At 53.2% G+C, this 12,755-nt stretch overlaps 1 protein-coding gene across 20 annotated transcripts in view; it reads left to right on the forward strand.

Moving 5' to 3' along the window:
- The first annotated feature begins 3,474 nt into the window (after positions 1 to 3,474).
- The window catches only part of PHLDB1 (pleckstrin homology like domain family B member 1), a 45,777-nt gene continuing 36,496 nt past the window's right edge, over positions 3,475 to 12,755 (forward strand). For 15 of the 20 annotated variants that reach the window (XM_033121786.1, XM_033121790.1, XM_033121794.1 and 12 more), the window contains exons 1-4: positions 3,475 to 3,572; positions 9,025 to 9,105; positions 9,768 to 9,891; positions 10,890 to 11,060. In XM_033121786.1, coding sequence (XP_032977677.1) covers positions 9,046 to 9,105; positions 9,768 to 9,891; positions 10,890 to 11,060 — 355 coding nt within the window. In that variant the 5' untranslated portion in view covers positions 3,475 to 3,572; positions 9,025 to 9,045. Of the gene's footprint in view, positions 3,573 to 3,861; positions 5,844 to 6,537; positions 9,106 to 9,767; positions 9,892 to 10,889; positions 11,061 to 12,755 lie in introns of those variants that run through there. The other 5 variants (XM_033121792.1, XM_033121788.1, XM_033121791.1 and 2 more) reach the window with 5 other exon arrangements.

Consider the following 12,755-nt stretch of genomic DNA (forward strand, 5'->3'; position numbering starts at 1 on the left):
CAGGAATTCCTTCATAAAAAGATCTGTCATTTATCTGCTCAGTTTCAAACCCTAAATACCGACCCATGCATCTCTGATGGGAAAATTTGCCCTCCAATTAATTTAAAATTGTTCGCACTGGGTAGGATCTGAGCGATTTCCAGGGTTGAGAGACTAGTCTTTCTTAAAAGTTCACATCAGGCATAGCTCATTGGAGATACGAAAAAAGTAGAAAAAGTCCCCATCTCAAGGAGATTATGTAAAGTCTAACTAGAAACAATGGCTGCATCTATTATACTTACAAAACCTTTTTCTTTTTTTCTAAGATAACTACAACAATAAGTGATACTCAACATGGGTCTCAGTGAGGGTGAGGTTTCTCTGTCGTGTAGGCTTTAGAGGAATCTCTGGAAAGCAAAAACTCAGGATTGACTCCCCTTTATTATGCACATCTCATTGCAACAATTCTCTCCCTCCATTCTTGCCTGCGTTGGTAAATACAATTGCAGCTGTAGAGCTTTGAATCTACTGGAAGATCCACAAGTAGGTTGGTTGCTCTGCGTTGCTCTCACCCAAGGGCTGAGGGCATCACTGCAAGTGTCAGCCTCATTTTACTCTGGGGAGTTAGTGATTGATGTGGAAGCAAGCCTTTAAGAAAATTAGACTACCTTTCTAAACGACGCTGTTGCCCCTCTCTCAAACACAAGAGGTCAAGCAACCAGGCAGTGTATAGACGCTTGGGTCACTTCTCACAACCCCTAACTCCCACCTAAAGAGTTTTTTGTCTTGTTCATAGGCAAGGGCTAAGTTATTTAGGGCTTAGTCCAATTCTGGAGAGTTCCCATAGATACACTCGAATCAGGTTGATTAGCAAAGAGGGGCTATTTGAAAAAGGCATTACAAAGTCAAAGCCACGAGAGAAAGGGGAATAGGTCTCGTTTCCCATTTTTTTGCACACATGAATGCTGCTTTCAGCTTACAGGAAGGTCCTGAGCCCTGGAGGTAGACAAGACCAGTTTTCTATCCTACCCAAATTTTCCACTCGGCTTTGGGTGGAAGTGTGGATTGTGTCATTTCTAAGACAAGCTGAGAAGAGAGTTTCTGCTCCTTTGCAGCTGCTGAAGAAAGGTTTGAACTTTTTCCCAAGTTGGATGCAGTGAGGAGTTAACTTGGCACCATTGCTGCCACCACACCTACACTGATGATGCCTGAGTTCAGGATCCAAAGAGGACACAAAGGATAGTTTTCTGGGATAGGGTGTGTATCTATAGGGCTTACTTGCTGTAATGGGCAATAATCACCTCTCTGGGGCTGGAGCAGTACAATTTCAGACTGGAGGGACAGAGGTGGGAAATATGCCTAAGGCAAAGGCAGGAGGGGTGTGGAAATCCACTATTGACATTCATAGCTAAATGCAGAGTGCTTCAAAAAAAAAAAAATCCACTCTTCCTTCCACACCCGGTCTTTGCTTCCACTTCGGAAAGTCTGAAGCATGCTTGGAAAGCTGTTTTCTGCTTTCTTCCTCCTCCCCCTTTTCTGAACTCCCAGCTGCTCGACCTCTTGCGTAATTGTAAGAGCACTTGAGTTTTTTGATGTGCTCCAGATGTGGAGCCGGATGGGGGTGTATGGTAGGGGCGGTAGGTCTGTAGTCCCCTGAGTGCTTTAACTGTGAGAACATAGGGCCTTGACACAGCAGAAGTGGACACAGTGCACAGAGTCTTTAGCATGGGATCAGCTGGTCCCTGGGCTGGGAGGACAGAAGTTGAGAGCTGTTTCAACCCCTTGCCTCATCATCAGCTGCCTCCATGGCAGGCTTGATTATTCCCTGAAATTCCTCTTGACCAAGATGGTAAAGAAGAGCTGGGAGTTGTGCAACAGAGTTAAGAGAAAAGTCTGAGGTACCCCTATTTGAGCCCCTTCCCTCAAATGCTGGGTCTTGGCACATAGGATACAACAGTTTGGGTTTTGTTTTACCAGAAAAGCCTGAAAATTACTGTTGTGATCTGCCTCATGAAAAGTGGCCAGAGTCAAAATACTTTCCTGAGCTTCAAACAGTATGAAGACAGGAAGAATAAGAGCCTCCCCCCGCGCAACCCCGCCACACACACACATCATTGGGCTTCGTGGTATAGCTCATGCTAGAGCCTGATTGACCTCTGTTACCTATAGCAGGTTGCTGCAAAGAGCGTCCTTCCCCTCCCCCTTTGTGTCCATTGCCTGGCTCCGGTCAGCTCCAGTCTCTTGCCATGGGGCCCCCCCATACTAATGCTGGTCCTGTCAATGAGTGACCAAAGATTCCTGCACTTCAGCCTCCTGCTGTTCCTCGGTTGGGGAGAGAGTGCTCCAACTAAAGCCATTGAGTCAGAACAAGATTTGTCCATGCCAAAGAGAACACATTATTTTCTGTGATCCACCCCAGCTGGAATTTATGCCAGCCTTGGGGGCTTTCTGCTCCCTCCTTCAGTGAGGAAGAGTCTCAGGAGTCCCTCTACTGCAGGTTAAAGAAGTTCAGTCCTGCTGAGTTCACCTCCCTAGGGCCTCCGCAGTCAGTCTCCTGGGGCATGGGCTGGCTTTGCAAGGTAAGGATCCACTGTCAGCGTTGGATTTCGGGTTGGGGGGTTGAGGTGAGGAATGACTTCAACCAGACTCAGTTTCTAGGCTCCTCTTCGGTTTTTAGCCACCACCTCCCCCCACCTTTCTTTCTTATTAACTCCCTACTCCTACAGAGACCCAAACTGCTATAGCAGGGTGTGCGCAACTGTGTATCTATAGCTTGCCTCCCAATTGGAATCCAGCAGGTTGGGATGGGAGTGGAGCTACATGGGGGCAAGATGTTAATTCTCAGCTTTCCTGTGCTTTACAGTTTGCATGGCACATTGATATGTCTTATACCTATCCTTAGAAAAATTTGCCAAGCCTGATGTGCAGGGTTATCAACCCCATTTATAGCTTCATGATGGTGCTTGAAAGAGGGTGAGGAGAAGGGGAGACAGGGGCCAGACCTGGGTACCCTCAACAAATTTTCTGGAGATGTTGAGTACGTTGTAGGGCTACGACTAGGGAGGGGTTCGCTGGGAGCCCATGGAGGATTCAGGCATCTAAGATTTTAAAAGGGGGGGGGGAGAAGAGATTGAGAAAAAAAACCTGTCAAAAACACCTTCTTAGAAAAGCCTTAAAGCCTACGGGTGTAGGGTGGTCTAGAAGTCCGAAAGGGGGGAGGGGGAGGAGCGAGAGGAGTGTGTGTGCGTTGGTGGTAGTGGAAAGCCCAGCTGCAGAGAGGAACAAAGCGGGCGCTGTGCAGGCGGGGGGTGGGGGTGGGGGGAGGTGCTGCTATGGGAAAGGGTTGTGTGTGTGTGTGTGTGTGTATGTGGGGGGGGGTGGGGAACTTTGGGCTCCAGCGCCACAAGGGCGTCTTCTTTGGCTGGCCGGGCCGACCGGACGGGGGACGGGGGCGGGGACTAGCGGGGAGGGGGGCGGGACCCATTCGCTTTCCTCCTACTCTCGGGGCTCCTAACGAAAAGCCAGTGTCCTCCCGAGCCTGAGGCCGCGGCGCCCGAGCCAGGTTGAGGGACTGGTGCCCCCCTCTCCCCGAGGTAAGGACCCTCCCTCCCTCTACAGAGCCTGCGGGCCTCGTTCGCCGCGCGGCTGGCACTGAATAAGGGGAAGTCCTGGGGCCTGGCGAGAGCCCTCTTACCAGCTTTGGGCTAGGGCCCCGGAATAAACCTGTGGGGGAAGTGGGGATGTCCCAGGTGAGTGCATGGGGTGAAAGGGGCTTTGTGGGGAGTGGGCGCCGCTGCTCTACCGCGAGCATCTTGCTTTTGCCCTCACGAGCTGCTGCCCGCGCCGCCGCCAGAGGGGGCCCTCGCGCCCATCCCCTGGAGGGACGCCGATCCTAGCTAGCCCCAGCGAGACTCTCTGCGGGTACCCAGAGGAACCCGCGGTAACTGCGGAGTCCGGTCCGCCTGCGCCCCACGGCTCCCCCTCTCCCGCCCACGCAGGGAGGGGATCCCCTGGGGCATCGACGCTCCAGTCCCCGGCTGGGCCGCTTTGACCCACGGGGAGGGATGCTGAGTCGGGCTCCGAGGCATGGGTGGGTTCAAGAGATGGGAGGCACGTTTGGGACCTACCGGGCCCGCCCCACGTCTTTTGGGGTCTGGGAGGCCGGATGGGGTACCCTGGAGAGTGAGTCCCAGCCCCTTGACAAACCCGTGCAGTCCGGATCCGAATCCCTTGAGGAGTTCCCCCGAGCGCGGCCAAGTCATCCGACCTCCTCCGAGATGGGGAAGTGCGGACCGGCAGGCGGGGTGGCTGGGGGCTGGGAGGGACCGCCCGGTGCGGGGTCGCGAGGCGCCCGCGGACTCTTCTGCCGAGGCGGGCGCGAGCGGGAGACCGCAAGACCCCGTGGGGACCCAGGGCGCCGGGGCGGGGCTGCATTCTGGGTCCGTTAGCTCAGCAGTCCCGGAGGCTCCCGGAGGCTGACTCATCGCCTCCGTCACACACAGACACAGCTCCCCACCACGTCGGATGGCCCACGCGGCAACACTCACAGCGAGCCCAGCCTGCATCACTCACGGACACGCCACAGCCCCCGAGTCTCTCACCGCCCTGAAACGCGCGGAACCCTTACACATACCCAGAACTCTACACACACTGCACACCAGCGCAGCCCTCACAGGAAACCGCCATTCACACCTGTAGCACCCGCACTCACGCAGTTCTCGCACACCCCCATTCCCACACCCCCCCCGCTGCTCACACCTCTCACACGCAGCCCTCACACGGGCAGCCCTCTTACACACGCAGCCTCTTCATACACTCACATGCCTCACACGCGCAGCCCCCTACACACACCCACACACATCGCCGCTACACACGCACTCCTTCCCGCAGCTGTTCCGCGGGGAGCGGGCGGTGTCTGTGGGGCCACCCGTTTCCCCAGCCGCGCAAACAAGCGGCTCCTTCTCCCCGCTGTGCCAAAGAAAGGCCGCTTGTCCGGCGTCAGCCGCGGGCGGGGCGGCTCCGCCGGCGGCCCAACACTGCGGCCTTGTCCCACCTGGCGGACACCCCACTCCGCCTACGATTTGGGGGATGTGCACTTCCCCGCACCCCACCTCTACCCCTCACACAAATAAAAAGCGGAACCCGAACTATGCTCACGCCTCTCTCCCCCGCTGGGTGCCCTCCCCTCCTGGACCGCCTGCGCTCTCCCCCACTCCTGGGCCCCGTGGCTGCCCTGTCTCCCTTTCTTCCTTCAACTCCCCGTCTCCCCGCCCCGCTGTTTCCCCTCCAACTGCCCTCGGTACCTTCCGCTGCTTCCCCGGTCCTCAAAGACTCGTCTGTCCTCAGTCTTCCCCATCTCTTTTCTCGGTCTTCCACTTTGTCTACGTCTCTTTCCCTGTCTCCCCACAACTCTGCGTCCCCCAGACTCTATCCTGCTTCCCCATCTCCTTCCCCTTCTCCCCACCTCGCTGCCCTCACCTTCCCTCCGCAGCTCTCATTTTTCCTTATCCCTCAGTCTCCCTCTTCCATTTTCCCCTCCAGAGCCCTTCGTCTCCCCTTCCCGGTCCCATCCCTCCGCAGACCCCTCATTTTCTTCATCTGTCAGTTGAGTTCTCTCATCAGCGGGCCTTTCCACACCCCACCCCACCCCACCCCCGCCCTACTCCGGCAACCCGCCCGCTGAGCTCCCAGCCTCGGTTTCCTTCCCGACTCCTTCCTCTGTCGCGGCCCTTCCCCGAGGGCGGATGTGCAGCGAGAAGGCGAAGGCGGCGGCGGGCCGAGAGCATCTCGACTCGGCCTCGCAGGCCTCGGGCCACAGACGTGCTACGCCCGGGGCGAGGCCTCGGCGGGTCCCCTGGGCACAGGTGAGGGGTGGAGCGGCCCGGCAGGGACCCGGGGGAGCGCCAGCCGAGGGCCGGGCTTCCTTCCGCTCTGGGGCTAGCCTTGGACCTTCCGTCTGCGGCCCAGCTTGGAGCCTGGATCTCCTCCTGTGCCTGTTGGTTCCAGACCTTTTCGGCCCTTCCTGGGGCCTCCCTCCACCCTCATTCGGGTGCCGAGATCCCCAAGCGGTGACTCTGGACTCCCCACTCGGCGGAGAGGGCTGGGGACTGGGTAGGGCTGCTGATCCCAACTCGGCGAGGAGGCCGGAGGGGCCGGACCCGAGCGGGGTCACCAGCCAGCTCCCGGGCCTCGCCCCACACACACCCTGTTCACGTCGGCACCAAACACCTAGGTCTCTGCCACCCTGCTCTGTGGAGGTGCTTGGGCATCTGTGCCCGCGATGCGGGAGGGTTACCGAGAGCCGGCGCTGACGGTGGCGCTTCCCTCCCACCCCTCAGGCTGGAAAGCGGTACTCGCACTGCAGGAGGCTTTTTTTTTCTTCCTTCCTTCCTTCCTTCCTTCCTTCCTTCCTTCCTTCCTTCCTTCCTTCCTTCCTTCCTTCCTTCTTTCCATCCTTCCTTTCTCTCTCTCCTCTCTCTCTCTGTCTCTGCCTCTCTCTGTCTCTCCGTCTCCGTCTGTCTCCGTCTCTGTCTCTCTTTTGGCAGCGGGGCGGGGTTTCCCAGAAAGGCCGCAGAGGTCGGGCGGGGCAGGCGAGATGGATAAATACGGCCGGAGGTGGTGGGTAGCCCAATCCTACTGAAGCGGGTCGGCGGGTTGGGGGCGCCGAGCCGTAGCGTCGCTTCGCCATCCAGGCCAGAGGTGAGGTCCGAGGACAAGGCGCCCCCAGGTGGCTGCTCTCTGGGCCTTGGCGCAGCCCCTGTGTCAAAGCACCGCCTGAGGACTGAGACGCGTTGGTTCCGCAGTATCTTTCCACCTCACCTGGATTAGGTTTCTGAGCTGGGGCCACAGCCTCGCACCTCCCAATCTCTACATCTTTTCTTATCTTCGTCTTTCGCTACGCCTCTCTCCTTACCTCTCCCTCTCCTTTCATCTCCTTATTCCCTTCTCTCTTCTCTTCTAATCACTCTTGTTCCCTGTCAACCTTATCCCTTAACAATCTTTATCTTCACTTGAAATTCGTTGGTGTAAATAAACGAGAACAGCTGCCTCGCAGGGTGATAGCGACAAGTTTGACCAATGAAGAAACTGAGGCTCACAAAAGTGAAGTGACTTGTTCAAGGTCATAAAGCTCATGCTAATAATTGGCATGTTATTGTGCTTTGTATGTACTTCACAGAGTGCCATTTAATGAAAGCTGAATCTCCAGACAATCGTTTAAAAAAACCTAACAGTTTTATTGAGGTATAATGTATATACCATAAGATTCACTTAAGAGTACGTTCAATTATTTTTAGTATACTTACAGAGCTGTGCAACCAACTCTCATCACAATTTAGTTTTAGAATATTTCTGTCAGGCCAAAAAGAAATCTTGTGCCCATTTATTAATCACTCCTCATAATAGGCAAGCGCTAATCTGATGATCTTTTTTTAATCATTATTCCATTTTTATAGAAAATGATCTGATACTCAGAGACCAGTTAAGTAACTTGTCCAAGATCTCACAGATAATAAATAATAAAGTTAGGGTTAAACAATAAGTGATGATGCCTTTCCATCACCATTATTTACTGTTTTGTTTTTCTTACCCTCTGTTTTATATAAACTCCCCATTCCCAACCCACTGTCTCTTGCCTCTCCTCCCTCAGAGAATGCTGAGGGATTTCCCTGAGTTGAAAGAAGCAGTACAACAGTCTCTGTCCCTGGAAATGTTTACCCATGACCAGATCTCTGGAGGAGATGCCAGGCCAGCTTGGGCTTTGGTATAGATTAATGGCCTGCCTTCCCTCTTTCCAGGCAGACTTGGGGTGGGCCCCAGGCCCTGTTTGGCCTCTCTTCCGCCAGCGTGGGTGGAAATGGTGACGGAGATGAGGCAGTCCAGGCCCGGAAGGGTGGAAGCTGGGAGGGTAAAATTAGTAACTCTATGGCGGAGGCTCTTCAGCCCCATTGCCAGGGTCAGACATTCCTGGGAATGCTGGCTCCTGCCCCCACTTGCTCTCCAAGTCACCTGGTTGATGGCTGGAAGAGAAAGTGGAGGGAAATCCTGCGTTCTTGGGTCCCCCTCCCTACCTTCAGCCACATTCTTCTCAGCTTTCCCCAGTAACATTTCAGCAACCAATGCGAAGTTCTCACCTTAGCAAGTTGATCAAGGGATGGACATGTAGGCACACGTTAGTACACAAAGGTCCTTCCTCACACGTCTTAGGTGCCAAAAATGTGAGCCAAGAAGAAAGAGATGGGTGAGGAAGAGTTCAAGTTCTGCTGCCGAAATCTATTTTACCTTTGCTTCTAAAGATCTAAGCTTCGTAAGCACCAAATCAGGTTAAGACCCCAAGATCCTATATTCCCAGTATTAGTCAGTACTGAGTTGGGGTTTTTTTGGTTTTGATTGTTTGTTTGTTTGTTTTTTTGCTGATTGTGTGGGGGTGAGATTGCTTTCTGAGGAAGAGAGGGTGCAGGAGTTGAGACATAAAAAGATGGCAGGAATGGTTGAGTTTTTCTTGTTGTGTCTCCTTTAAGAAAACATCCTATTGACTCCCCTGGGAAAAGAGACAAAAGGAGAAGAAGAAAGGGAAAGATTGGGGAAGGAAGCTCCTATCTCAGCCCTGCCACCCAGCTGGGGGGCCTTCTGGCTAACAGTGCCCTTGGAGAGGGTTCCTTGGATTCAGCTTCTCCCACTAAGGTCGATTTTCCCCACCCTGCTTACAGCTCCAGATGTCTGAGGGTCCTCAGCTGTCAAAACCTGGGTCCTGGGTGTCAGAGGCAAGAAAACCCAGAAATACCGATTGGGCCTTATAGGACTTTTTGTGCTTTTGGTGGCAAGGGCCGGGACTGGTGTGACGTGGTATCCATCCTGTGGCTGAAGATGTGGCACTGCCATCCCCCAGAAAGCTCCTGAGCTGCTTCCACTTTTCCTTCAGCATAAGCATACTGGAAATGACGGTGCCTGCTGCTGCCCCTGCCCTGAGAGCCTTGACACATAGCCTACTCCTTTCTCTTTTTTGCTCTGGCCTCCCACCTCACCTGCTTTCTGCTGTGTCCCCAGGAGCCCTAGAGACCCAGAACCATGGACACTCTCAATAGGAACCAGGTAGGCTCTGGATGCAAGACCCAAGCAATGGTGCAGGTGAGTGGGGTTGGAGCCATGGAGCAAAAGGACTGTTGGTGAGGATGGGTTTGGCTCCTCTATGCACCTGTGGTCCTAGCCCAAGGATGAGAGCAGCAGTTCCTCTCTTCCCTTCCCATGTCCCAAGCCTATTAACAGCTAAGTCTTTATCTGAATCAGGTTAATTGGTTTACCCAGAAAATACCCTTGGAAAGGCAGCAAGTGGTTTTCAGACTGAGCTGTATTCCTCTCCTCGATCCATGTCCCTACCCACTCTTGTGATTTATTTTAAAAGGGGCAATCATTAGCCAAGTGGATTGCCACAGACAAGTCTACAGGGACAAGTCTTGATTGGCTCTCCTCTACAGTACCCCCTCCTCTAACCCAGTGCCTCCCTGCTCCCCTTACTTTCTCCTTGTTTCTGTCTTAATAGACAAAGGGGGCAGTTAAGCCAAGACTTGAGATAAATCCGCTGGGACAAGTTAGTGGCCTAGATTCAGATCTAATTACAATTTAGTGGAATAACGCTCTATGCAAGATTTTGTGCTAAGCCTTTCAACACCCTCAGAGCCCTTTGGCGAGGGGAAGTGCTAGAGAGAGTGCTGGTGTGACCGGGACTAGGGTGGTAAAGTGCTGGCCTGGAGTCTCTAAGGATGTTTATCCCCCACCCCCACTGCCTGCAGAAAGGACCCTTGGACCTGATAGAGACAGGCAAAGGGCTGAAAGTGCAAACTGACAAACCCCATCTGGTGAGCCTGGGCAGTGGGCGACTCAGCACAGCTATCACCCTTCTCCCGCTGGAGGAAGGTAAGTTGAGGGGCATCCCACCTGCCACCCTTCCATCCTTGTAGACATTCCTGCCATGGGGTCCAGGCATGTGTTGGGGCCTTTCTGCTGTTGGCAGTGTTCACCTCTCCCAAATGGGAGGCTGTGCCATCGCACCCCACCAGTTTGCTTCCCTTGTCTCTGGCTCCCCAGACTGCCTGCCCTTTTGGGTAGATAATTTGGCTCCATGACTGGGATTAAAGATCAGCTTAAAAACAAGGAAGAGAGCACTGAAACAGGAGAGCACATTGCTCTTAGCAACCAGTATGGCCAAGAAGAGAGGGGGCCCCACTCCAGGGCAATGCCTGGCATGGGAGAAGGTACCGGTGGAGAATGGAGAGATGGGAGTCGGGCACATCTCTCAAGATAAGGCCCTGGCACAACCTCTTCACTTTGCAGCTTCTGCCCTTCCTCTCTTCTCCCCTGGCTGCAGTTATTGCCTGGGTGATACTACATTCCTCACATTCTCCAAATACCAGTTCCAGAGGCTCTGCCAGGGGAAGGTCTGTACATGTAGAAGCAGTGAGAGGAGAGGCTGCACTGAAGAGAGAGGGAGTAAGGGAGGGCAAGTGTTGCAGGTGGTAGAATGGAGGGAAAGAAGAAGAAGAGAGGGAGATTTAGAAGAAAAGAGGGGGGAGCATGATGAAGGAGACAAAGGACTTAGGGAGGGAGAGTTGGAGAAACTAAGGGAGGGTCTGCAGAAAAGAAGTCCCCCTTTTCTACTCTATCTATGGAGCCTGAATCCTGCTGTGCTCTGTGGGCTTTGCCATGTCTGGTCCAGAGTTTTCTCTGCCTGAGAAGAGCTTCTACCACTTACTGTCTGAACCAGGCTCAGAGGTCCAAAAGGGGTGACTAGTGGTGGGCAGTGATTCTCTCTGGAGTAGGAGGTGGAAATATAGTTCCGCTGTGGCTCTCCTTGCCCTGTCCCTGGCTCCTCAGCCTGGACAAACCCTCTGACTCAGTTTGCCTCCTGTTTTCAGGGAGGACAGTGATCGGCTCTGCGGCCAAGGACATCTCACTGCAGGGTCCAGGCCTGGCTCCAGAGCACTGCTACATTGAGAACCTGCGGGGCACCCTTACCCTCTACCCTTGTGGCAATGCCTGCGCTATTGATGGGCTGCCTGTCCGACAGCCCACCAGGCTCACTCAGGGTAAGGTTTGATACCTAAAAAGAGGGGGCCTCTGTTTAAAGGCTTGTGCATGATAGGTGCAAGGGGAGCTTGCTGTGGTGGTTACCATGGTAACTGCCTGAGGGACCATATTGGAGTGGGGTGCTCAGGTGCATCTGACGTGCCTAAACAACATCCCAAACCCCTCTGGCATCCAGATTTGTCTTCAGCCTGCTTTTCTTCTCTGGTCACCCCGTCCTTCCTCCCCACACCACAGGAAGAGAAGAGTTTCCAATTCCTGCTACAAAGGTCATGGGGAGCGGTGGTGTGATCATTAGTGGTTGTTAGGGGAGAGCAATTGGAGCAGCAATGAGGGGAGCAATGGCATTGTACCATGATGCCAAGTGGGAATTGTGTTCTGCAAAGCTGTAGAGGTTGGGGAAAGGAAGACAATACCACTTGATGGGGATTGGGCAAGGGCAAAATCTGATGGCAAAATCTGAGGACATGACCACTCCTGTTAAAATACTGTTGACAGTAGCTTTTGGGTCATGAATATGGTTACCACTCTGTTTCCCAAAGCAACAGGCCATTCTGTTGTGTAAGGTAGCTCTAGGGGCCCCTAGTTACTATGGTGACCAGGCAGGTAAGGCGTTGGCCCAACTGGCACTTTGACAGAACAAGTGTGTTTGCCCTGGCCATCAATTTATATGGTGAATCATCATATTAGGAGAATGAGAAAAGCAGATTAGGGTGGGGAGTAGCGGTGGGGTTAACATGAGGATGGGAGCTCTGGGCTAAGCCTGGCTCTGAGCAGGAGGACTGTGTCCTGGCATCATTTTCTGAGGACTCTTACCACTTACTGGCTACCGTGTTTCCCCGAAAATAAGACCTAACTGGACCATCAACTCTAATGCGTCTTTTGGAGCAAAAATTAATATAAGACCCAGTATTATTATATTATATTATATTATATTATATTATATTATATTATATTATATTATATTATATTATATTATATTATACCTGGTTCTATATTATATTAAAATAAGACTGGGTCTTATATTAATTTTTGCTCCAAAAGATGCATTAGAGCTGATGGTCCGGCTAGGTCTTATTTTTGAGGAAACACGGTATAAGCGCCTTTAGAGTAAAAATCCCACTCACTCTACTTGCCCTCTCCCCTTTTCTTCACACCCCTTGGGGTCTCTTTAAATGCTACTCCCTTCACAGCTGACCCAGGAGACCCAGCCTTGCCTTACTCCTTTCTTCCTGCCCTTGGGTTAGTGTCTGGTGGACAACTGACTTCCGGGAGGCAGGCTTGCCAGCAGCAGCAGGCAGGCCCTTGCCGCCTCCAGGGCTTCAAGGTCTCTGACTCCCATCGGAGAGAAGGAACCCCCATAAATTGGGACTTTGGCTGTAATGCCATCTGGTTCCTGATAGTCCTCTTCAATTTCAAAGAGAGGCTTTTCCCAAAGATTTGAGTGCATGGAAGTGAGACAAGGTAACCAGGAGAGGTAGGGGCAGAGTTCAAAGACAGCTGGAGAAAGAGCCCAGCCCTTACTACTCCGGTCCCAAATCCCTCCCGCTCTTGGGCGAGAACGTCCTGCCCCTAAGTTGTGAGCAGGGTGCAGGAAGCAATGCTCCTGCCCTGGCTTCTCAGTGCATCATTTAGCTTCCAGAGAAGAGGGAGGGCCTAGGCCAGGGTGGATTCTTAGGCATTTCCTGTGGCTCCAG

This window comes from Rhinolophus ferrumequinum, chromosome 11 (assembly GCF_004115265.2).
Source record: "Rhinolophus ferrumequinum isolate MPI-CBG mRhiFer1 chromosome 11, mRhiFer1_v1.p, whole genome shotgun sequence".
Taxonomy (NCBI): domain Eukaryota; kingdom Metazoa; phylum Chordata; class Mammalia; order Chiroptera; family Rhinolophidae; genus Rhinolophus; species Rhinolophus ferrumequinum.